At 43.4% G+C, this 26,638-nt stretch overlaps 1 protein-coding gene across 1 annotated transcript in view; it reads right to left on the bottom strand.

The window, feature by feature from the left end:
* Nucleotides 1-26,638, bottom strand: part of PARVA (parvin alpha) — a 152,064-nt gene that overhangs the window by 38,887 nt on the left and 86,539 nt on the right. Inside the window, exons 2-4 of the mRNA XM_080688503.1 lie at nt 9,064-9,153; nt 8,912-8,982; nt 7,366-7,468 (exon numbers count right to left, since the gene is read on the bottom strand). Coding sequence (XP_080544629.1) covers nt 7,366-7,468; nt 8,912-8,982; nt 9,064-9,153 — 264 coding nt within the window. The remainder of the gene's footprint in view (nt 1-7,365; nt 7,469-8,911; nt 8,983-9,063; nt 9,154-26,638) is intronic.

The following is a 26,638-nucleotide window of genomic DNA, read 5'->3' as shown; positions in this document are numbered from 1 at the left end:
ACTAGACACATTTGGCTACTAAGCTCTTGAAATGTAGCTGGTGTGACTAAGTAAATGCATTTTAAATTTTAATTACTTCTAATAGCTACATGTGACTAGGTACTGTATTAGACATCCCAGCTACAAGGTTGCATAGGCAATCTCCTGATCTTTGCTGCAGAGAAATATTTTAGTAGAAGAAACAAGACTGGAACTCAGAGCTTGTGTCTTTCTCTCTTCATTCCTCATTTAGTTTTAGCATAGCTGCTACTTCAGCTGAAGTACTTTTGGGTATAAGAAAGCAACTCTCAAAACCAATATAATCAAAGCCCTTTAAGATGCTGCTCCTCCTGGGATTCATGGAGTCATCCCCATTTGACACCCACCACTTAGAATCAGCCTGGTTTACTTTAGCTGCTCATTCCCTACATCACTAGTTCTCCTAAAGCTTTTCCCACCTGTTCTGCCACTCCTGTAATTTGATTCCATAATTATCTCACAAGGAGATAGATACTCTGCTGGAATTTCCTCCATTGCATCTAAGCAGCCCTCCAGTTGCCGATCTTAAAGCCCCATTTCCGATCTTGTCACTTTGCTTACGAACCACTGAAAACAGTCTAAAGTTCTTAGTTCAAGGTCCTCTATGATGCGGGCTCACCTTCTTTCTGTCAATAAACTTTTCATTTCAGAAAGCTTTTAAAGTTTACAGAAGAGCTAAAAGGACAGTTCAGACAATCCTGCACATCCTGAATCCAGTTTTACCAATTGTTAACACCTACTAATCACTGTCTCCTCAGTCTCCTGTTCTGTGATAGTTTTTCAAACTTCCCTTGTTTTTCATGACCTCGGCAGTTTTGAGGAGTGCTGGGTTTTTCTTGTGGATAGACTGGTGCATGGGTTTTGGTGATGAAGCCCACAGAAGGGAAGTACCCTTTTCACTGCATCATGTCAAGGGTACACGCTATCACCATGATGTATCACTGTGCTTGCCTCCTCCCACATCAAAATTACAACTAAATTATAGGACAAGCATCTAAAAAGACAGGTGTTACAATCATGATGACTAAGAATTGAGAGAGATATCTCAGCTGCAGAGGTCCCCGTGAGGGGTGAGGATGCCCAGCCCCATAAGGACTCACTTGCTCACAGATTCTCTGGGCTCCAGCACAGGGACAACAGCTCAAAGAGTGCCAGAAACATACAGGGAGGAAATATATTGACAAGCTTTAGGATGAGGGCTGGAGGGGCCAGGGAGGCTCTCTTCAGGGGCAGAAGTGCTGGCAGGTGCCAAATCTGGCTAACACCATTTGTCCTAGCCAGGTGACTCCCTGACACCCTGCTCCCCACCCCCAATTCTTGTGCTGGACCCGAACCTCTTCCAGTGACTCCTCCACACAAGTGGCCTGCCTCTGTTCACGCTGTGGTCTTTCCTAAATACTCTCAAAGGTCCACAAACCCCAAACAAGCAGCTGTTGGCCTCAGAATGCCCTTCACCTCTTGATAAGTGACCTCAAGCTCAGCACAGGCAGCAACTAGTCTCAAATTGTATTGTAACTGCTTGTAACTCCTATCAGATGGCCTGAAATCTGGCATAAGTGGCGGCCAGTATTGGCAACTAAGTGACCACAAACCCAGCACAAGTGGCGGTTGGCCTCATCTCATTTGGTAGTGCCCACCAAAGCATCCCAAGCTGAGTATAAGTGGCAACCGGCATTGGTTTGGAGCACAGCCTCTCCGAAGTTCCTGCAAGGCCAGCACATGTAATAACCAACCACAGAACACTTGTAGCTCCTACTCGGTGGCCTTAAGCGCAGCACAAGCAGCAGCTGACCTTGGCCTGCAATGGAGCCCCTCCCAAGAGGCTCCAGAACCAACACACCTGGTGGCTGGCTTTAGACTGCATCATAGCAACACCCAACCAGCTCCACAAACGACACACCTAGCGGGCAGATTAGCTTGGCACAAGAGCCCTGCTACAGTGACTCCTGCTCTGTGGGGTCAGCCTCCCGCACATCAGCTCATCCGTTATAGTCATCACTAGCACTCTTAGCCTGTCAGCCTGAGGATCAACCACACTGAGGTGCCAATATCAACAAAGGCTTAAATATGGCAGGAGAGCACACACAACCCTCACAAGGGATACCTTGGAGCACCTGGATCCGGAGACAAGAAAGACTATGTCCCCAGGACACCTACTACATAAAGCCACTCTTCCAAGATAGGAGATGTAGCTATCTACCTAATACATAAAAAGAAGTAGATAAGCAATCTACCAGAGTTCAAAACACTATTTATAAAAAAAAAAATGTTCAATGCATTTAGGCAAAAAATAGATGAACTTAGTGAGAACTTCAAAAAAGAGATAGAAAATATAAAAAGTAGCATTTAGAAATGAAGAATGCATTAGGTGGAATCAATAGCGGATTAGATGAAGCAGAGGATCAAATTAGCACTTTGTAAGAAAAGATAGTGGGAAACAACTAAAAGCAGAATTTTTTTTTTTTTTTAAATGAGGACAGTTTAAGGACCTTTGGGATAACATCATAGGGTTACCAGAAGGAGAAGGGAGAGTGCAAGGGGTTGAAAACCTATTTGAAGAAATAATGACTGAAAATTTCCCCAACCTAATGAACAAAATAGACATACTGGTCCAGGAAGCAGAGCCCTGAACAAGATGAACCCAATGAGGTCTACACCAAGACACATTATAATTAAAATGCCAAAGGTTAAAGACAAAGATTGCATCTTAAAAGCAGCAAGAGGCAAATAGTAACATACAAGGGAACTCCCATGAGACTGTCAGCTGATTTCTCAACAGAAACTGCAGGCCAAAAGGAAATGGCACAAAATATTCAAAGGGATGAAAGGAAAACACCTAAAACCAAGATAACTAGGCTATCATTTAAAATCAAAGGCGAGATAAAGAGTTGCTTAGAAAAGAAAAACTTAGAGTTCATCACCACAAACAAAGGGTCTTCCTTAAGAAGCAGAGAGAAAAATATTCTCACTGACAGGCAAACAGTAAAAGCAAAAAGATAAAAAAACAAAAGTAGAAATATCATTTGTAATTACAACAATAAACTAAGGACTACCCACAAACAAAAGAAATAGAAAAGAATGACAAAAACAAATATGGAGGGCGTGAGTAAAAATTGTAGTGATTTTAGAATGTGTTCGAACTAAAGCAACCAGCAACTTAAAATAGACTGCTGTAAACAGTGTGGTATATGGGAAGCACGTGGTAACTAACAACCAAAAGGATATCATCAAGAAATAAAGAGAAAGGAACCTAAACATAACACTATAGAAAGTCATACAAGATAGCAAGACGATAAGAAAGGAAAAGAGAACTACAAAAACCAAGTGGCAATAAGTACAATATTGCCTATCAATAATTACTTTAAATGTAAATGGAATGAATGCTCCAATCAAAAGACATAGGGTGGCTGAATGGATAGAAACACAAGACCTGTACATATGCTGCCTACAAGAGGCCCACTTTAGGTTAAAAGCAGACACAGACTAAAAGTAAAGGGATGCAAAAATACATTTCATGCAAACATAAATGAAAAAAAGCTGGGGAAGCAATACTTATATGAAGTAAGATGGACTTTAAACCAAAGGCTGTAACAATAGACAAAAAAGGGCATTTCGTAATGAGAATGGGATCAATCCAACAAGAGGATAGAACTCTTATAAACATTTATGCACCCAATGTAGGAGCACCTAAATGAATAAAGCAAATATTGACAGATATAAAGGGAGACATCCACAGTAATAGTGGGGACTTTAGCCGAAACCGGTTTGGCTCAGTGGATAGAGCATCGGCCTGCGGACTGACAGGTCCCGGGTTCGATTCCGGTCAAGGGCATGTGCCTTGGTTGCGGGCACATCCCCAGTGGGAGGTGTGCAGGAGGCAACTGATCGATGTTTCTCTCTCATCGATGTTTCTAGCTCTCTATCCCTCTCCCTTCCTTTCTGTAAAATACCAATAAAAAATATATTAAAAAAAAAATAGTGGGGACTTTAACACCCTAGTGACATCAATGAATACATAATCCAGATAGAAAATCAAAGAAACAGTGGACTTAATGACACATTAGACCAGATGTACTTAATTGGTATTTTTAGAACATTTCAACCAAAAGTAGCAGAATATACATTCTTTTCAAGTGCATATGGAACATTTTCCAGGACAGACCACATGTTAGGACACAAAATGTCTCAATAAATTTAATAAGTTTAAAGTCATAGCAAACATCCTCTCCTATTACAATAATATGGAACTAGAAATCAATTACAATGAAATCAAGGAGGGAAAAATCAAAAGATATCTTGAGACAAATTAAAATGAAAACACAACCACCCAAAATCTATGGAACATAGAGAAAGCAGTTCTAAGAAGGAAATTCATAGCAATGACGACCTACCTAAAGAAACAATAAACATCTTGAATTAACAAACTAACCTTACACAAAAAGGCATTAGAAAAATAACAAACAAAGCCCAAAGTGAATGGAAGTAAAGAAAAAATAAAGATCAGAGCAGAAAGAAAGAAAATAGTCTGAAGAAACAACAGAAAAAATCAATCAAACCAAGAGCTGGTTCATTGAAAAGATAAACACAATTGATTAACTTTTAGCCAGACTCATGAAGAAGAAAGGAGAGAGGGTCCAAATACATAAGACCAGAAATAAGAGGAGTAATGACAACTAACACCACAGAAATACAAAGAATTATAATACTATGAACAAATATGCCAACAAATTGGACAATTTGAAAGAAATTGTTAAATCCTAGAAACATACAAGCTTCCAAGACTGACTCAGAAAGAAACAATCTGAACAGACAGATAATTAATAACAAAATCCAATCAGTAATTTAAAAAACTCCCAACAAATGAAAGACCTGGATCAGATGGCTTCACAAGTGAATTTTACCAAATGTCCAAAGAAGAATTAATACCTATCCTTCTCCAACTATTCCAAAATATGTATGTATGTTCAATGGAATATTACTCAGTTATAAAAAAGCATGAAATCTTAAATTTGTAACAACATAGATGGACCTAGAGAGTATTAAGGAAAGTGAAATAATTTAGAGAAAGATAAGCACCATATGATTTCACTTATATGTGACAATCTAAAAACAAAATGAAAATAGAAGCAGACTCATAGAGAACAAATTGGTGGTTGCGCTATAGAAGAGGGTTTGGGTCAAAAAGGTAAAGGGGATTAAGAAGCACAAATTGGTAGTTACAAAATAATCACAGAAATAAACAGTACAGTTTAGGGCAGTGGTTGGCAAACTCATTAGTCAACAGAGCCAAATATCAACAGTATGATGATTGAAATTTCTTTTGAGAGCCAAATTTTTTAAACTTAAACTTCTTCTAACGCCACTTCTTCAAAATAGACTCGCCCAGGCCGTGGTATTTTGTGGAAGAGCCACACTCAAGGGGCCAAAGAGCCACGGGTTTAGGGAATCCTATCTAATAAAAGGGCAATATGCAAATTAACCATCATTCCGTCAAAAGATGGTGGTGCCCATAGCCACAAGATGGCGGCGCCCAGTCCTCTCAGCCCAGCTGGAGTCCCCCAGTCCCAGGGGGGCAGCTGCTGAGAGTGGGCAGCGTTCTACGCCGGGGGGCAGATCGGCCTCTGGGCCATGGAGAGCCTCTGGGCAGCAGGCGCGGAGTGGCCAGGCCCCACAGAGAGCTACTGGCCCACAGATTCGTGCGCAGGGCTACTAGTAGAGTCAATAATATTGTAATAACAGTATGGTGTAGGAGGGTACTAGATTTCAGATGGGATGATCACCTCATATACTGGACACCTGAAACTAATAATACAGTATGTCAATTGTACTTCAACAAAAAGTCACCACTCACTAATATGCCCAGATATTGATTTCTAAATACATATCTCATAAAAGAAATCAGGGCTCCTTGGACAAGTGGTTGATTCCAGGGCTAAAGTAAGGAAAACAGAAGATGAGCCTGGTATATCTTACAATGCCAGAAAGTGCTAAGAAAAAAAAAAGGAGGCAGCATGTCAAAAGTGTGCAGGAGCCAACCAAGGGTCAAAGCTGGAAGTATATCAGCAAAAATGAATAACGATGGTATTGGATTATAATGTATAGTATAAAATAAGTATCCTTGTGTCCATACTGACATAAATAAGTAACGGGAATAAAGGACAGTGTTTCCTTACAGAAGAATTCCAACTAATAAATGTAGAAGGAATAAGGAAAACAGAAAATCCTCACTAGACCACCCAGTACTAATTGAGGCAGGCCTGCTCCACTAATTGAAATTAGTGAAAGAAGTTTAAGGAGAAACAAGATATGTGCAAGTCTTAACCTGTCTCCTCCCAAATAAATTAATTACAAAGAGAAAAACAGTAACTTTATAGTGAAGAAATCTGGCAGATACCACTTTAACCAAATGATCAAGGTGAACATCACTAATAATAAGATGTTAACATCATGTCCTCCCTGATATGATACAATGAGAAGGAAACATCACTTTGGTGGTATTCTTCTCCAAAATGTGCAACTTTAATAATTATTTTCTCTTGCCCAAACCTCTGAGGTGGAAGAGAATCATGTGTGCAGGTGTCTAGTGGACAATTAAGCATGAAAGTCTAGAACTCTGGGCAGAGGTTTGGACAAGAGAAAAAAATGGAGAACAGTGAGGGGAAGTCCAAATTCATTCAAGTTCAATTTGTCTTTTCAACACTAAGATCACCCCTGAATTCTCCTTTCCCTTTTCCATGATTAATTTTCACATGAATAGCCATGAACCTACACAGGGATACACACCTTCATAGAGGTGATAGACACTGAGACTGGTCACACAGGCACATTGTCCCACACACTTGCACCCAACATAGAGAAGGGCACGCACAGGAACACACACACACACACACCCATAAGTCACAGAGGCACACACACAGACCCATAGATCACAGAGGCCCATACACATGTGCTCAAACACATTCATAGGTGACACATACATACCCCCAGACACATGTGAATTTACCCACAGAGGCCACAAATGCAGTTTTGTGGAGAGGGTGAGGCATGTTTTCCAGTATATAGTGAAATCTTTTCATCTACTCAGTGGAGGACCTTGACTGTTGGGGGGCAAGGCGGGGAGGCAGCAGCCCCATCTGGTCATTGAGCCTCCCTTTGCCATTCATTCATATAAAACTGATTTTGAGAAGACATCTAAAGGCTCCACTGGTCTGTTATTCCACACTGTACACATTCCTATTCCATTGCACGTGAACCACTGGGAACTGAGAACAACTCCTTCTAACCAGGAGTACGGGGTCCATCCACCTGCTATTAAAGATCCACCACAACAGTCAACTCTCCTCTTACCAAACAGCTTCTGCAGGACTTGTCCGTCATATAAATCTTCAGCCAGGTCTTTCACAATGATTCTTTCTCCAACCAGCACATCATTAATCCAGTCAATTAATACCTAGAGAGAGAGAAAATAAGAGAAGAGTCATAAGGTATTTTCTTAAAGACCAGCTTTCTTATCCTGGACACATACAATCTAAATGAACTTCCGATCTTGAAAGCAGCAGAGCTATCCGCACAACCCAATGTGTGGACAAGCAGCTGCAAGTGTGAGCCCCATTGGCGCTGCTAATTCTCAGGTGTAAGCCCTTCTAGTGCTGGTGATACCAGTGTTTCTTACCCTAATGACAAGCAACAGTCACCGTGTTCGGCTGTGTGGCTTCGTACTGAGCCAAGTATGGGCTTTGAAGTTGAAACCCAGCTTTACCCACTAACTATGGCCCTCTGTGTTCCTCACTTCTCTGTCTCTCTCCATCCACCCACCCAGAATTTATTGATGCCTCCTGTATGTCACACTCTGTGACAGATCCTGAGGGTACAATGATGGAACAATCTAACTCCAAGAAACTCCGTATTTAGTGACGGCGACAGAGAAGTATCATAGGGTGACTACAATGACAGAACCAAATGTAGAGACCATCGCTGCACCCAGAGGGGCTGAGCAACAACACTAGGGTTTATAGGAGGCATCCTGGAGGACATGAACCCACTTTGACCCTAATCTGAAGAGGAAGTAGAAGTATGTGGTTAAAGGGGACTGCATAAGCAAAGGCAGGGCTGTGGGTGAGCTGGAAGCAAGCATGGCGTGTATGCGGGGCCACCAGGAGCAGGTCTGGTGTCCATGTGTGGCCAGGCAGGGGCCAGTGTAAGGTTGAAGGGGTAGCTAGAGTAATGGAGGCCCCCAATACCACCCCAGGAGTGTGGGCTTCAACCTGCAGTTGGGAAACTGCAGACAGGTTTTTGAGCGGGAAAATGATATATTCAGATTTGCAGTGTGAATGACTGGTCTTGTTTTAATTGAAAGTTGGAGAAGTTGAAGAAGAAAAACATAGGATGGGAAATTGGAAGGGGGAATGAAATGAACATTTTGAGGGGTGCCTACATGCCAAATATTATGCACAGTATTTCATTCAATACCATTTATTTCTGTTTGAATTACATCTCCTCCACTCAGCTGTGACCATAAACCAGTTGGCTTCTCTGAGACTCAGTTTTCTCATCTGTAAAATGGGGGCTGATAACTAATTCCTACTTTACAAGGAGCTTTTGAGGGTCCTTAATAAAAGCAGTGAAAGGAGTTTGTGGCCTAATAGACCCTGGCAAATGTGACCTTATTTGCACTAACTTCTCTGATCCTTGTTATCAGCATAATTCACTGGGTATTTGTCCCACTTTTGTTAAATCTCAGATGTCCACTTACTGGACCATGAGCTGCCTGCAGGCAGGGACTGACGTGACTTTATTCTCTCAGCAGTGGCTCACATGGTGCCTACATGGGGTGGGTGGTCTATAGACACCTGTTGTGTCTGGGAGACAACTGGAGCCCCTAATTTCTTCTTACCTTCATCAATTCTTGGAGTTTGGGGTCGCTGCGTGAGTTTGGATCCACCATTGTTCGCACTTCATTCTCCTCTTTAAAAAGAAAAGGGGATCAGTGGGGGTGGCTCCACTGGGAGGCATCAGGCTACCCCAGAGAACAAGAGACCCAGTTACCCAGCATGGTGTCCTCCGGGTCCAGCTCGAAGGGGATGGGGCTGAGGGGCAGGTTGATGGCGTTCATGCCCTCCTCCTGAAGCTCGGACACTGTAAGAAGAAAGCACAGTCATGTCACAGCTGCTGCCACCGGGGTGGGGTGGGGGGTGGATATGACAAACGTGTTGGATATTGATATTGAGAAACAAAACCACTAAGGTTTGGTTATAGCGGTGGCTCTGCCTGCAATCAATTCCCCAGCTCTCCTTGCTCAAAGGACTGAATTGTCCCTTGCAGCTCACCTCTTCCAGCTGTCACCCCATTCCCTTTCCTCGGAGGAAGTTGGGAGGTCTCTGCCTCCTCTCAGAAACTATCTCAGAATAAATGAAGTGAGGTGGGCAGGGAAGTCTCTCTTAAGTCTCTGCCTTTTGTGTCCTGCCGCCCCTCCTTCAGAGGGCTTGCTGTGGGTGCCTGATAACTGTTGACTGGATGAAGGAGCACACCATGTGAAGGCTACCTTTATGCTGTACGCCATCTCCATCCTCGGCGCAACCTTCTCTCCTGATTTGGCATCCCCAAGTATTTTTCTGATTGTCCTACTTCACCCCTTCCAGCTGCTGTGAGAAAGTCTCAGTCCAGCCTCTTCCCTAGGCTCTGGTCTTACCCCTTCAAGCTCTAAGGAGCTGAGGGCCCTAGGACCCATCTCTCCTAAAATCAGTGACTTAAATCCTCTCACCTCTCTATTCAATTCCAGTTCGGATAATTACTTCTTAGCAATCAAGCACACACACACAAAAAACACATTATCTCTGAAAGTGTCGGTCAGCAAAAGGTTCTTAAAGAACATGGCTGCTGCAATCAACCTTAATAGAAGCCATGTCCCATCTTTCCATTTTATTTTATTTTTTATTGACTCTGGCCTCACCGATTGCCCGTATATACTTGCAAGAACTCTTGAGCACAAGGCAGCCACTTACAAAGAGTTCTTTCATATTATCAAACTCACTGATGGTTGCAGTTGGATGGAGAACAAGATTGCCTAACAAAGGCACTCTACCCCAAAGAGACACAACTTGCATTATAAAGCTGGCATTTAATCCCGTGGCTGTGGGCCCTTGACATTTATATGGGATATCAGCCAGTCACCATCTTGAATCTCCAAATTCACAGACACCCATTACCCTATAAATTTCTCCCCCATGAAACATGATGAAAAATACAAGCGATACCTTCAAGACTGAAATGATTCTATAGGTATAGGGTTGTATTTGCTTTCCAGAGAATTGTTTCCTTAGACTGCTATAGTATCTTCTATTCCCCCCAGGACTGGCAGTTTGCTTCTTTTCTAGGCTGTTTCTCACAAAGCAGCAAGATTTCCATCACTTAATAAGCACTGCTGGGCAAGAATGGGAAGTGAAAATAAAGTCACGCTTTATGTGGGTGAGAGGCTGCGCCTACCAGACAGGGAAAAAACGGGCTGTTTCTGGCCAGGACCTTCGCTACCTACATTCTCCCCCAGGTCTGTGCTGTCCAATATGGGAGGGGTTGGCCACATGCGGCTCTTTCAATGAAGATGAATTAAAAATTTAGTTTCTTTGCTCGGTTGGCATGGCTCAGTGGTTGAGCATTGGCCTATGAACGAGGAGATCACAGTTCAATTCCTGGTCAGGGCACATGCCCAGGTTGTGGGCTCAATCCTCAGTGTGGGGCATGATCAATCAGCTGATCAATGATTCTCTCTCATCATTGATATTTCTTAATTCTCTCTCCCTTCCTCTCTGAAATGAATTAAAAAAAATTTTAATTGAATCTCTTAGTTGTACCTATCACATTTAAAGTGCTCGATGGCCCACATGTGGCTGGTGATGACCATACTGAATAGCACAGATGTAGATTTCCATCATCACATGAGTGAACAGCATTGTCCTAGATGATCCCATCCATCTAAATGCTGATGTCTGCATTTAAATCTCCTGCCTAGGCCTGACGCTGAGCCACAAGCTTATTGGATGTCTTCTGTTTTGTCTATTAGCAGAGGTCTCAAATTTAGCTATCCAAAACAGAACTCTGATTTTCAATACCTCACCCCCACCTCCACAACACTGTTCTTCCCCTTCTCAGTAAGTAGCCCCAGCATATATACAGTGGTTTAAGCCCAGACCCAAAGAGTCATCTGTAACAACATTTCCCCCCTCATCTTTTGCGTCTAATACATTGGCAAGTTTTGTGGGCTCCACCTCCAAACCGGGACCCAATTCCAACTGCTGCTCACCAGCATCATCCTGGTTCAGGCCATCCTTATCTTTCACCTGGACAGCTAGAACCACCTTCTAACAGGTCTACTGCTTCCTAATGCATATCCCCCCTCAGCCCTACCCCATCTACTTCCAATTACACAGTCAGAAGGCTATATAAAGATGTAAATAGGGTCATACACTCTCCTGCTTTAAGACTTCCTGTCATACTCAAAAGAAAACCCCAACTCCTAAGACCTAGAAAACCCTCTGAGTAGCCCCCTGCCTCCCTCTCATGTTTTATTTGCTTCAAGCTCTCATTATGACCTGCAATCATTATTAGTTACAGATCTGTTAGCTACCTCTCCCATTAGAAGATAAGCCGTGGGAAGCCTGGCACTTCTTCCTTTTTGCCCACTGTTAGATTCCCCAAAGAGGAGCCAGACTCCCTAGGTTAAAATCCAAGATCATTTACTAGCCATGTGAACTGGGGCAAGTTCATCAACCTCTTATACTGAGTTTCCTTATCTGAAAAACAGGAATGACAATATTGCCTACCTCCTAGGGTTGTTGAGAAGATTAAATGAGTTAATATATGTAACATATTTAGAAGACTCTTTGGGTATCTGGTAAGATCTATGTAAATATACGTTATTCTTATTACTTAAAATGTGCAATGAGCACTCAAGAACTACTTGTTGAATAAATGAATAATCAAAACTGTTAATTAAGACCACCCTTCAGTTGCCCAGGTTATGGGTTGAAGCATAATTTGCCAAAGCAGTGCACAGGATGCAAAGAAGAATTCCAGCTTATCCTCAGGAAAAACCCGCAAAATTTTTGACCGTGTGCATGTGTGTATGTGTGCATGTGTGTACATGTGTGCACATGTGCACATTCCTGGGCCAGCATTTCTAGCTTAGGTTTTGGAAGGAGAGAAAAGCCTCATGTGTCCCAAAACTGTTGTACAGCCAGAGCCACTTGGTGAAAATGGAGACATTTATACCTCTAAAGTGTGCCCAGAAATGCAATATTAGCAGCCAGGATGCCTAAACGTCGGTCTGAACGGGATTTCTTTTACTTGGAGATCATTGTTAAAAATGATTTCAGATAAAAATCCCCCGTCAGAAACACTCTCCTCTGCCCTGCCTCTTTAATTCACTCACAGAGACAAAACAAACCCAAGAAGAAAGGCTGAGATATGTTTGCAATTGGAAATGTTTTTTTCAGGAAATGATTTGGTACAGGAACATCATTCCCATCCCATTAACTGCTGACTCGGAGCCAACTGTTTGTAAAAGTGAATATGCAAACTGCCCGGTTCAGGCCTGGCCCCCGCCCCAAGGGGCCGCATTAGCGGCCACTTTCCCAAAACAGCCCGCCTGCTTTGGAGGTTTCATTTCTATTAAACCCAAGCAGGACCCAGCAGACGCCCCTCGCCAACCCTGTGCTCTGAAAGAGAAAGAGCTGCAATTGAATTTTCTCAGCACAGAATATGAATATGATGTTTATCCCCTGAACCTCCTCTAACAATCTAAAACTAGGTCTGAATGTGCAGCCCTCGGTGTCTCGCAGCACCATTAGTCATAACTTAATAAACAGATTAAATGCCCAGCGGAAGGTCGGCTGGGGAAAGCAGGGCGATTGCCTCCACTCCTGAAGCGCTCACCACGAGAAAGGGGGCTTTGGCTTTTCTGGGAAATGAAGTTTGACTCTGGGTCCAGCTGCGCAGCAGAAAAAGTACATGGATGGGCTTTGAGTTTTAAAGAGCTGGATTTGAATCCAACTTCTATTTTTAATCAGCTGCGGGACTGTATGTAAGTGATTGAACCTCCCTGAAATTCGGCATAAACTAATTCACTATGAAAAAGGGTGTAGCTGACACTGCTGGTTTCCTCCTCAATATTTATTTTATTTTTTTCCCCCCTGCTGAAAGAACACTCATTTTGTTTCAGCATATACCCCTCCCTCCTATGCCTCTAGGTGAGATCCTGGTTAGTTATACTAATCATGATCATCTTAATTCCCTCAGCAGAGATGGCTCAAGCATTGTCTTGTGATGCAAAATTCTGGTAAATAAGCTTTGAGAGGAAGTTTCTAGAAGCTTCTAGATTTCCCCCCTCCACTTTAAAGAGAGGACCAAGGAAGAGAAAGTATCTTTCTCCTAACCAGTATTGCATCAGGATGTTAAGCCTGGATTTGCTGCAGCCATTTTGTTGCCATGAGGTGACTCAGCCCAAAGGAAAATTCATTAAGTTAAAGCTGGCAGAGAAGAAAGATAGAAAGAAGGGTTTTTTCTTGATACAGTTAAGCCACCATCTCTAAAGCCACCCTAGCTTTATGTCTTGTTAGAAGAAATATAATAAGTTCCCTTATTGTTTAAGCCAGTTGAGTTGGCGTTTTCTGGTAACTGGATCCTAAACTCCCTAATTGATTTATGAGACACCAGGATGATAAAGTGGATGGATGAATACAGTAGGTCTGCAGTGAATGATAATTTCCCTTTCCTTTTTTTTTTTTTCTCCATGAAAAACAGAATAGCTGTAGACATCTCTCACACTCCAGAAACATCCAGAGCAATGGTTCTCAACCTTTCTAATGCTGTGACCCTTTAAAACAGTTCCTCATGTTGTGGTGACCCCCAACCATAAAATTATTTTCGTTGCTACTTCATAACTGTAATTTTGCTACTGTTAATGAATCGTAATGTAAATATCTGTTTTCTGATGGTCTTAGGCTCTACAGCAGCAGTTCTCAACCTGTGGGTTGCGACCCACAGGTTGAGAACCGCTAGCAGGGTCAGAACGGCTAGCAGGGTTGCCTAAGACCATCGGAAAACACAGATATTTACATTACTATTCATAACAGTAGCAAAATTACAGTTATGAAGTGGCAACGAAAATAATTTTATGGTTGGGGGTCACCACAACATGAGGAACTGTATTAAAGGGTCGCGGCATTAGAAAGGTTGAGAACCACTGACCTAGAGGAACTCAAAGAACACCAGGCAGAAGTCAAGGATGGAGAGAAGAATGGACAGATTTCTAAAAGTATGAAAGGGTCTATTTATGCAAGGCCAGTAATTTCATTCATTCAACCAATAAACATTTCTGGGCATCCTCCTCTAAAGCAGACCCTGAGAGGGATAAGGGTGTAGGGATTTGGCATGGGTCTGCCTCAATCTGCTCACAGGTGGGAGAGGCAGGCATACAAACACAGCATGCAGGACCCTGGGGTGAGAGACATGTAACCAGAGGGCTATGGGAGTCCCGGAGGAACAAGTCTGGCTAATGCTAGATGGGGAAGACCAGGAAGGGTTCCCAGAAAGGGGGGCATTTGAATTGAACTTGGAAAAATGTAAATTTTCATCTGACACAGGTGCCCCACAAGAGGCACATCATGTGTAAAAAAAAAGGTGTGGACAAACACGGCAAGTGTTAAAAGAGTGATGATTATGTCTGAACACGGGAATGTAGGGAGGAAATGGGACGGGAAGGAACAGAGGGGCAAATAAGTAGGTGGGGTCCAGAGTGTCAAGGGTTTTGAATTCATCTGTTCCTCAGCACTCTTGAACCATGCCCCCAGTGTCTACAGACAAAACAAACAAACAATATGCCAAGGGAGGGCAAGAGGGCCCCAGTGAGATATTTACTCTGGTCTAGATCCTTATCAGGATTCAGATGATTTATCTGGTCCTCTTAAAAGCTACTAAAAACTCACTTAATTTCTAAATGGCTCAAAAGTCCCTCACAGAAGATCTTGGCAGCTAGAGACAACTACATTGTCTGGTAAGCAAAACCCAACAATTTTACTTCATGTGAAAAATCAACCAGAAAGAACATCTATATATGTTTTTAAAAAACCTACAGTTTTTATTATTAACATGGTAATAAATGGTGAGAAACTGAATGCTTACCCCTAAAATTGGAAACAAGGCAAAGATATCTCCGCTCACCATGTCCATGAAAAATCATACTAAAAATTCTAGGTAGGCCCTAGCCTGTATAGCTCAGTGGATAAGAGTATTGGCTAGCAGACCTAAGGGTCCCAGGTTCGATTCCAGTCAAGGGCACACACTTCTGGTTACAGGCTCAATCCCCTGTTCTGGTTGGGGCGTGTGCGGGAGGCAACTAAACGATTTGTCTCTCTCACATGATATTTCGCTCTCTCACCCTCCCTTCCACTCTCTCTAAAAATCAATGGAAAAATATCCTTGGGTGAGGATTAACAAAAAAGTAAAAAATACAAAAAAATTTAATTCTAGCTAGTATAATAATGCCAGAGAAGAAAATAAAAGGTTGGGAAGGAAGATATAAAACCATTTTTGTTTGTAGACTAAATGATTGTCTACATAGAAAATCCCAAAGAATTGACCAAAACAAAATAAACAAAAAACCCAAACTCCTATAAGTAATAAGCAATTATAGCAAGGTTGACTAATATACAAAAGTCAATTGTTTTCCTATGCACCAGAAATGAATAATTGGAATTAGAAATTAAAAACAATTTCATTTATGGTAGCACCAAAAAATGCAATAATTAGATATAAATCTAACAAAATACAAACAAGGATAATTATAGCAAAAAATTATAAAACTCTGATGAAAAAATCAAAGAAGATCTAGATAAATGGAGAGACATTCAGTATTCATGGATTGGAAGGCATAATAATAAGATGTTAATTCTAGTCAACCTCACCTATAGATTCAGTGCAACCCCAGTCAAAATCACAAGATAGTTTTGGATATTGACAAACTGATTCTAAAGTTTACACAAACAGGCAAAAGACTCAGAGTAGTCAACACAATATTGAAGAATATCAAAGTTGGAGGACTGACACTACCAGACTTCAAGACTTACTGTAAAACTACAGTTATTTAGAGATAGCATTGGTGAGTGTATAGACACAGAGATAAATGGAGCAGAATAGGGAACCCAGAAATAAAACCATACAAAATATATTCAACTGATCTTTGACAAAGGAGCAAAGGCAACTCAATGCAGAAAGAATAGTCTTATCAACATACGGTACTAGAACAATTGTGAGTCCATCTGAAAGAAAATGAATCTAGACCAGCCATGGGCAAACTACGGCCCGTGGGCCGGATCCGGCTGTTCTATCCGGTTCTCTTGCTCTCCCCTCTGCTCCTTTACTTTAAATTTATATTAGTTCACACAAACACTCCATCCATGCTTTTGTTCCAGCCCTCCCGTCCAGTTTAAGAACCCATTGTGGCCCTCAAGTCAAAAAGTTTGCCCACCCCTGACTAGACAGAAACCATACACTTTTCATAAAATTTAAATCAAAATGGTCACAGACCTAAGTATAAAACAGTATTAAAACATTTCTAGGAAAAAGCATGAGAGAAATCTATGTGATTTAGGGTTTGGCAATGAGTTTTTACCTACAACATCAAAAAGACAGTCCATGATAGAAAAATTGGTAAGCTGGACTTCATGAACATCTCTACCCTGCAAAAGATATTGTTAGGAGAATAAAAAGACTAGCCATAGACTGGGGGAAAATATTTACAAAACACATATCTGATAAAAGACTTGTATGCATAATACACAAACATTCTGAAAACGGAACAGTAAGAAAACACCTCAACTACAAAATGGGCAAGAGCTTTGACCAAACACGTCACCAAAGAAGAGGTATAGATGGCAAATACACATCACTGGAAATGAGTGGAGTCTGTGACCACAGGCAAAAGGAACGGCACATAAGCACTGTACTCTAGTTAAATGGTTGGGAGATAGTAGAAACCAGGTGTCTCACTGTTGGAGAGGGAAGTTATGGAGAAGCAAGGGGAAAAGGCTAGGATGACCCATGTGGTAATGGATTAGAGTTGGAGACATCAATAAGAACTCATGTTTAACTTAATATAGATACAGATGATTACATATTGAAATATTAAAATACATATATATACATAGGTTAGTGCACACATATATTTCTATGCTGTTAGCTGAAAGGGTCTAAAAGAAATGACACTCTAGCAGGAATGAACACACCCAGCACCCAGATCTTAGTTCCTAGTACCATTCTCCAATTAAAGGGAACCAGGACTCCTTGGAAAAATGGTTATTCTAGAACTGGAGAGAAAATATACAGGAAATATACAAGATGAGTCTGGAAACAGAAAGTAAAGAAGCTGAAATGATTTGAGCAACAAAATAAAGTATCGGATTATAACCCAAACCACAAAATAAATATGAATCCATACAGATATACACTGAGTGGCCAGATTATTATGATCTCTGAACGCATAATAATCTGGCCACTCAGTGTGTGTGTGTGTGTGTGTGTGTGTGTATTAGAGGTTCGGTGCATGAATTCGTGCATGAAGGGGTCCAGCCAGACTGGCCAGGGTGAGGGGACATAGGCGGTTGGCCCGCCTGTTTGCTGGTTGAACTCCTGGTCAAGGGAACAATTTGCATATTAGCCTTTTATTATATAGGATATACATTGAGTGGCCAGATTATTATGCTTCCAGAGATCATAATAATCTGGCCACTCAGTGTAAATTCCCAATTAAATGAATAAATAGGGGATAAGGGATATCTCCTTTGTAGAATTCCAAATAATTTATGTATATCCTGTGCCCTCTAAGAAGGAGAACATGACCTCACACTCCTCAAATGTGGGGTCTGCATAGTGGCTTCCTTCCACAGAGAGCAATATGAAAGGGGAAACAAAAGAAACTTTACAGTGGAGAAACCTGACACCACCATAATCATAAATCATGGGATGTGATATGTTGAATACTGCACTTACTTCTGTGCTCTTCCTTCCCCAAACCCATAACCTTACCCCAGTGGTAGGCAAACTCATTAGTCAACAGAGCCAAATATCAACAGTACAACGATTGAAATTTCTTTTGAGAACCAAATTTTTTAAACTTAAACTTCTTCTAACGCCACTTCTTCAAAATAGACTCGCCCAGGCCGTGGTATTTTGTGGAAGAGCCGCAATCAAGGGACCAAAGAGCCGCATGTGGCTCGCGAGCCGCAGTTTGCCGACCACTGCCCTACCCTAATCATGAGAACAGCATCAGACAAATTCCAGGAGAAGAACATTCTAAGAAATACTTGCTTAGTACTCCTCAAAACTTTCAAGATCGTCACAAACAAGGGAAGTCTGAGAAAATGTCACAGCCAAGAGGAGTCTAAGGAGATGTGATGGCTAAGTGTAATATGGGATGCTGGAACAGAACAAGGACATTAGGTTAAAAAAACCAACCAAACAAACAAAAAAAACCCACACAAAACTAAAGAAATCTGAATAAACTATGGAATTTAGTCAATATATCAATACTGCTTCATGAACTGTATAACAAAGGTACCATACTAATGGAAGATGTTCATAAGAGGAAAACTGGTGTAAGGCATCTGTAACATCTTTGCAATTTTCCTGTAAATCTAAAACTATTACAGAAATAGTCTATTCTTTAAAAAATCAACACAAATTTTATATTTTTCCAACCAAATATAGTGTTCACTGGGGGAAACACATGACTTTATGGGGCACACATGTTCCTTCCCATGACTAGGAGACAGTGGTAATTTATTCAACATTAGCTGAGCCCTATGGAAGCATTTGTACAAGAGGCAAAGCACAAAGACCATTTAAAGGCCCTACAGTGCAAGCTGTACTCATTTCCAAGTGAGAAGCCAGGTTTCCAGGAAGAAGTGCATGTTTTTTTGTTTGATTCCAGGGCTGAGATGAGAAGACAGAGCTTCCTCATAACTTAAGGATGCCTGTCTGGCAGGGTCATTTCTGCTTTCCCAAGAGGGTGTTTGTCCCACTAGTACAAAAATCACTGAAGATATAGAGATCTCTTTAATGATTTTCTCTGGAAACAATGTCTACTCATGGTCCCTGATGGGCTTTTGTGTTAGTTTTCTATTGCTGTAGTAACAAATTACCACACACTTGGTGGCTTGAAACAACACAGATTTATTATCCTTATGGTTCTACAGGTTAAAAGTCCAACATAGGTCTCACTGGGCTAAATTAAGGTGTTGGCAGGGCTATGTTCCTTTCTGCAGGCTCTAAGGGATGATCCATTTTCTTGCCTTTTCTAGCTTTTAAAGGCCACCTGTACTCCTTGGCTTGTAGCCCCTTCCTCCATCTTCAAGCCAGTAATGGGGTAGGGGAAGGTGTCAATTCCTTTTCATATTGCATTATTCTGACCTCCTCTTCCACTTTTAAGTACCCTATAAGTACACTGGGCCACTTGAATAATCCAGGATAATTCCCTATTTTAGAGTTAGCTGGTAAGCAACCCAAATTTAACCCATGTAAGTTAACATATTCACAGATTTCAGGGATTGGGACCTGGACATCTTTAGGGGCCATTATTCTGCCTATAACAGCTTTCCTGGTTAGTGGGACAGGTTCTGTTCTCAATACTCACTCTTGCCTACAACATGTGGGTTCACTTTTTCTCTGTGTGAGATTGCCAAAAGAAATGCAAAATCCCAACCCTCTCCATTCCAGCCTTTAAACCCAGAGTTTTATTACTTTTAACTAAAAGGATACTTGTTTTAGCAGCCATAATATAAAGCATCAGGGAAACGTGGGAGCCAGCTCGTGGTGGCCTCAGAGGACTGTCAGGGTCTCACTGTACTCCGCTCTACTTGACACAGCTGTTTAGTCACCAGGGTCTGACATCCGGCCCTTGGAGTGCAGCCAAAAAAAGGGAACTTAGAGGCTGGTGTTGTGATGGGAGCTGACAGGGGGATCTACAGTCCTGAGTCTTATCGTTTCCAGGAGCGTCTTTATCTTGGTCAGCTTTAAGTCTCTGTAGAATTGGAAGGTTGCCAAGCAAATGGCTCCTTAACATTTATTCATTGTTCAGCTGAACATGTAATTCAGCTGCCCTCCAATTGAAAGTAAGCGTGGAGGGAGATGGATGCACCATTGGTTCTTTGAGCAGCCAAAACAGTCTGAATTAGAGCATTGGTGAAGGTCTCAAGGAAGCCATGGGAGTTTAACTAAAACACTGCACAGCACAGAGGGTCCATCACCAAACACATCAATCTTCTTTGTCGTTTGCTCTGCCATGTCCTATTATCTCTTTAAAGTGGGAACCAGAACTGTTTCCTTGATATTTTTTTAAAATGAATTTTTAAAAAATATTTTTATTTATTTCAGAGTGGAAGGGAGAAGAGATAGAATTATCAATGATGAGAGAGAACCATTGATCAGCTGCCACCTACATGCTCCACACTAGGGATCCAGCCTGCAATCCAGGCATGTGCCCTGACCGGGAATCGAACCGTTAACCTCCTGGTTCGTCAGTCGATGCTCAACCACTGAGCAACACTGGCCGGGCCGTTGCCTTGGTTTTAAAGGTCTGCTCCTCCTTAAGCAGAAAGTGATGTGGATGTGCCATCCTAGGAGCTGACAGCACAAAATGCCAAACCATTGGGCATGCATGTGCATCTGTGTGCCTGCGTGCCCCCTGAGCATTTGGAACAGCCATGGGAGACCACAGGACTTGATCTGATATGCTGGCTAATTACACATGAAGTGTGGGTACAATGAGCGACCCAGGACAGCCTGTGTAGAACTGGCTCTACTTCTGTCTTTCATTCATAAACATGGATGGACACCTCAGGTGACGGGGTGGGCCAGGAGCTCTGACTACGAAGATGAAGAAGTACTTCCTTTCTGGAGTCAGGAGGCTCCTGAAGGGCAGCTACCTGTGGGGGCCCTCAGAACCCTGCACAGCGCCAGGCACATGATAAATACTCCATAAGCTCGGAAGATGCTGGAGGGAGGGGAGGGGAGGGGCGGGGAGGGGAAAGACGAATGCACAAAATGCAGTGCAGTATGATAAGCACTTCCACCCAAGTGCTGAGAGCAGAGTGCCCCTCCAGGATGGAGGGAGCAACAGAGGAGGGACTAGTACTTGATGTGGCACTCTTTAGGCAGCACTGGGACACTGCAAAATAGAGGACAGGCTGTTCAGGATGAAGAAATGATGTAGATATGAAGGTCAAAGAGCCACAGGGAATGAAATGAAGTTGATGCAGGTGCTATCCAAAGGTAAAAGCAAGTGAGGTGCAGAAGCTATACAGGGTGCCTGGGGCCCCACTAACACCTCTGGTGGCTTCAGCATTTCCCACACCCTCCTCTGTTGCTCCCTTCCACTCTCTCTAAAAATCAGTGGGAAAAATACCCTCGGGTGAGGATTAACAAAAATATAAATTAAAAAACAATGGATTGATTTATTTCTGACTGGAAAAGAAAAATATGCTCATTTAGAATAACCTTGAAAATATTAAAAAACTGCTTGGCCAGTGTGGCTCTGTGGTTGAGCATTGACCCATGAACCAGGAGATTATGGTTTGATTACAGGTCGGGGCACATGCCCAGGTTCTGGGCTTGATGCCTAGTGTGGGGTGTGCAGGAGGCAGCTGATTGGTGATTTTCTCTCATCATTAATGTTTCTCTCTCCCTCTCTGTCTCCCTTCCTCTCTGAAATCAAGAAAAAACAAAACAAAACAAAAACCAACATATTAAAAAGAAAATATTTTAAAATGAAGAAAAAATAATCCTATTGTTTAGAGATAAAATGTTACCATACTATATTTTCTTAAAAGCTTTTCTATTTTATACACATATGTACACACGCACACACACACACACACACACACACTAATATACTGGGTACATGTATGGCCTACTTTTATTGTATTATATAATTCTAGAGGCCCAGTGCAAGAAATTTGTGCACTAGTGGTGGGGGGTCCCTCAGCCCGGCCTGTGCCCTCTCGCAGTACGGGACCCCATGGGGGATGTCCAGGACCCCTTGCTCCTTACCGCCCACCTGCTCGCTGCTTCTTGCCACTCGGCTTGCTGTTCCTTAGCGTTGCCATGGAAGCGGGAGAGGCTCCCGCCACTGCCACTGCACTCGCCAGCCGTGAGCTGGCTTCTGGCTAAGCAGCGCTCGCCCTGTGGGAGCGCAATGACCACCAGGGGGCAGCTCCTGCATTGAGCGTCTGCCCTCTGGTGGTCAGTGTGCATCATAGCTACCGGTCGTTCTGGTAATTCCACCATAATGGTAGCTTAGGCTTTTATTATATAGATGGCCTACTTTTATTGTATTATATAATCTCATTAGCTTTCCTTATGCCATCAAAAATATCACCCAATCTCTCTTGAAGGTACACACATATGCTACTTAACCGTTCTATAACTCGGGGACATTTAGGTGGTTTCCAGTTTTGGGGGGAGGCGGCTAACTCTGGAAGGTTGAGTCATCAGCCAGCTATGAAGGGTGAGTGGGAGCCCAGGCAACGAGACCAGCTAGTGCAGAATGTGGGGCCCCAGGGGACTAGAGTCAGGCCACAGGACCTTCTCTCTTTCATGGATAAGAAAGCTATAGTCTAGAAAGTTTAAGAAAAGTTTAAGCAACTTTCCTGGCCTCTGAAAAGTTTCCTAGAAGGTAATTCTAACAGCCATCTCCTTTCCCTGGTATCTTAGTTTGGAGTCCTTTGAAAGCAGAAGAAATCCCAGGGAAAAGGGAGAGGGGAAGTGACAGCAAGTGACAGAGACATAGGAAAAGCCAATGAACTGGCCACCTATGGGCCACTGAGCCTCAAGCACCATGTGGGCTCTCTGAAGAACTGTGTGATTTCCCCAGGAGATCGCCCCGTTAGTTGAGGTTACCACAGGATGCTACCTCTTTGTACTTCCAGGCTTCCCTGGGTAACAGCTGAGAGGTTTTTGGAAGCCAAAGCCACAGTGAAGTAGAGGTGCCAGGTTCAGGTAGCAGCCTGCTGTGTGTACCAAACTGTCTACCACAGCTGGCTGAAACAAGAGGTGGCCAGGGAGTGTGACATGCAGTACAATCGCATCTGTTGTTCACCTAGAGCCGTGGTCGGCAAACTGCGGCTCGCGAGTCACATGCAACTCTTTGGCCCCTTGAGTGTGGCTCTTCCACAAAATACCACAGCCTGGGCGAGTCTATTTTGAAGAAGTGGTGTTAGAAGAAGTTTAAGTTTAAAAAATTTGGCTCTCAAAAGAAATTTCAATCGTTGTACTGTTGATATTTGGCTCTGTTGACTAATGAGTTTGCCGATCACTGACCTAGAGATTCAGGGGCACCAGGACCCTGCCTTCTACTCCCCTTAGGAGAGAAATCCCAGGAGAGCAGGTGGGCGTTAAAGCATATACAGCAACCAATCTGGGAGGGGAACATCGTCTTCTTCACCATGGAAGAAGCACACAAGAATGGATGGCCTGCAGAATCCTGTTCTTCACATTATGACCCTAGGTCCGTGGTCGGCAAACTGCGGCTCGCGATCCACATGCGGCTCTTTGGCCCCTTGAGTGTGGCTCTTCCACAAAATACCACGGCCTGGGTGAGTCTATTTTGAAGAAGTGGTGTTAGAAGAAGTTTAAGTTCAAAAAATTTGGCTCTCAAAAGAAATTTCAATCGTTGTACTGTTGATATTTGGCTCTGTTGACTAATGAGTTTGCCGACCACTGGTCTAGGTCAATGCCATTCAAAACTAACATCTGCTCAGTCCTGACTCTGATGTGCCCAGGCTTGAGACTCAGAGATGAGCAGGACGTGAGTCTTGCTCCTGACTTGCTCAGGTCCAGCCTAAGAGGACCTTAGGTAGCGGTGGGTGGGCAGGTTGCTTCCATGAGAGCACAATTTCTGAAGCCAGGGGAAGGGAGGTGACCTGCATGAGCTTGTGCCACAGGCGAGGCCCTGGGCCAAGGGTTTCTGTTCATTCCTCGTCATCTACAGGCTTCTGGAGCAGAGACGCCTTCTTCCCGGGGACAGAGCTGAAGCTTTGGGACCAGGTTATCACCACACCATCATGATCACAGTGTCTCAGGAAGTCCATGCCTCCTGCATCTGATGGGATGGAGACTTGTAAAATATGCTCATTCCCTTCCTCCCACCCTTGAGCACTGATTGAGCACCTGCTGTATGGCATGCACTATTCTAGGAAAGAACTAACCCTTGCCCTGAGAAATAAGTCATATACAGCCAGAGTCCCAGTGGGCTGAGGGTCAACACAGGCATGGCTCCAGTGACGAGGGAGCCGCAGCTAGCCTTGCGCTGCCAGGAGGGGCCAGGGAGGGCTTCATGGAGAAGGTGGTGCCAGGCCCTTTTGTGGCCAGTTCTCTGTTCCTCCCGTTTGTCACTCTACATCTGTGTGCCTATCTGAAGAACACCTGTCTCCTCCATTATTCTGAGAGCTCCAAGAGGACTGAGGCCTTGCCCACCTCTGCACGGCGCACCTGCCCCACAACACGTGCTTGATGCTCACTAACTGGATCGGTGAATACGGTGTGGCAGTGCTGGCCCCTGAGCAGGCCACACAGCCAACAAACAGCTCTACCTTCCAGAGCAGAGCCAGGCATCAAATGCGGGCAGGTCTGGGCTTCAGGAAGAGAAGTATAAGGGACTGGAGGCAGCCCAGGAGAGCGCAGAGAGCACAGACACATCTGGTTCTGAGCGTGGAGGTCTGGGACATTTGGTTGGAAGCATTTTTGCTTATCATTTAGATGTCCTCAGAGCAATGACCGAGTCCTGTCCCAACATGGGAACTATCACACTAGACGTGGCAACACGTCGGCAGTCGTGCCCCACAAGAGCCATTGCAGCTCCCTGTTTTTGTTTTTCTAAAACCAACAATCCATGTTGACAGCAAATCTGTACTGAGAACCTATTAAAGAAATTGTAGTAAATCAGAGATGCTTTAACTGCCTGTCTGGCGTCCTGCTGATTGCAAGCCTGACACTTGACTGTAGCTGCCTTTGTACAGTCTCCCATTTGATTCCATTCCCCGGATAATTACTGAGTCTTGACTATGTGCAAGGCAATGCGTTGGGGCCTCATTCCCATTGCGTCTTTCAGGCCCAGAGTATAATTTAACTTATGGACAAAAATAGACAGGCACAACAGGAGCAGAGAGTGGCAGAGGCCACCAAAAACTGGGCAGACTATTTCAAAGAAGATAACATTTTACTATGTGAGCACGGTGTGCAGTAGCTGGTACCACACACATACACACACTCTCACTCATTTGCTTACGTATGCATTCAACAGCATTCCCGAGCAACGTTCCTGGGCCAGGCCCGGTCCTGAATCCTGGGGTCAAAGGGATGAATGAGACCCAGCCCCAGTGTACAGCAGAGTACCCTGTGGAAGCCAAAGCACTATCACTTAACTCTTCGGGAAGTGGAAATCAGGGAGGACTTCTCAGAGGAGATACTTCCTTTGCCTCTTAAAAGAGCAGTTCACCAGATGAAGATGGGGGAAGACATACAAAAGATCTTGAGATGTGAGAACAGGCATGCTTTCAGGAAGACTGTGGTAGATAACGAGTCTGTCTGTGGCGTGTCAGAGTTAAGCCGAGGGCCAGAACAGACAAAGTGTGGATTTCATCCCGAAAGCAAACAAGAGCCACTGAAGGATAAGAAAAGCAGGGCTCTGCACGTTTGTAGGATGGCTGGGCAAAGGTTCCCCAGTGGACTCATCTAAGCAGGAAGTCTTCCTGGGATGGACCTACTCCCGATAAGGCTGTCTGGGCTGGCCTGGGCTCTGGCCAACCCAAGGGAGATTTTGGATGAATCCCAGCCCTACCTCCTATTTGACTTTCCTTCCCCTCTAGAGTGGAAATCATAATACTTAGCTCACAGGTTTATAATGAAGCTCTGATCTGATCACATCACACACACACACACACACACACACACACTGGCCAGCCTAGTAGGACAAGCCTAAGTAAGCTTCAGTATCTGTCAGTCTACCCTTCCCCACGTTTCCCGATGTGTGCCTGAGTCATGCGTATCAGCACCCGGGGAGGGAGGGACTGCTCAGAGATGATCTAATGCAACAAGAATGACTTTGGCAAGCCAACCGAGCTCTAAAACAAAGTTGGAGGAGACGTTAAGAAATTATGATCTATCCCCTTTCTTGGGTTTCAAACAGATGACAAGAGACAAGATGATGAAAAGATAGAGAAGTAAAAGGCTGATGAAATGCTTTACCAAGCAGGACATTTTGGAGCAAGTGGCATTCTGAAAGTACCCAGGCAGGTTGGAGAAGGGCTATCTTATAGCTGTTATGGAGACTGGAAGGTGGGTCCCGGATGGCGATAGCAGTGGGGGTGATGGCAGTGGTGGTTTCAATGGGCGGTGGTGCTGTTGATAGTGGTGACTGTGGTTTAGAAGAATTTTCAGAGGTGGGAAAAAGTGGTGGTCAATATCCATAGCACCTGGATTGTGGACCCTAAATAATAATGCCATTTTCCACTTAAAGGAATTAGGGCTCCTTGGAGAAATGGCTGATTCTAGATCAGAGGCAGAAAATATACTAGAT

Source organism: Plecotus auritus (assembly GCF_963455305.1).
Source record: "Plecotus auritus genome assembly, chromosome: 9".
NCBI classification, from domain to species: Eukaryota; Metazoa; Chordata; class Mammalia; order Chiroptera; family Vespertilionidae; genus Plecotus; species Plecotus auritus.
The sequence above is the reverse complement of the archived record's forward strand: the minus strand, read 5'-3'. Positions and strand labels throughout refer to the sequence as shown.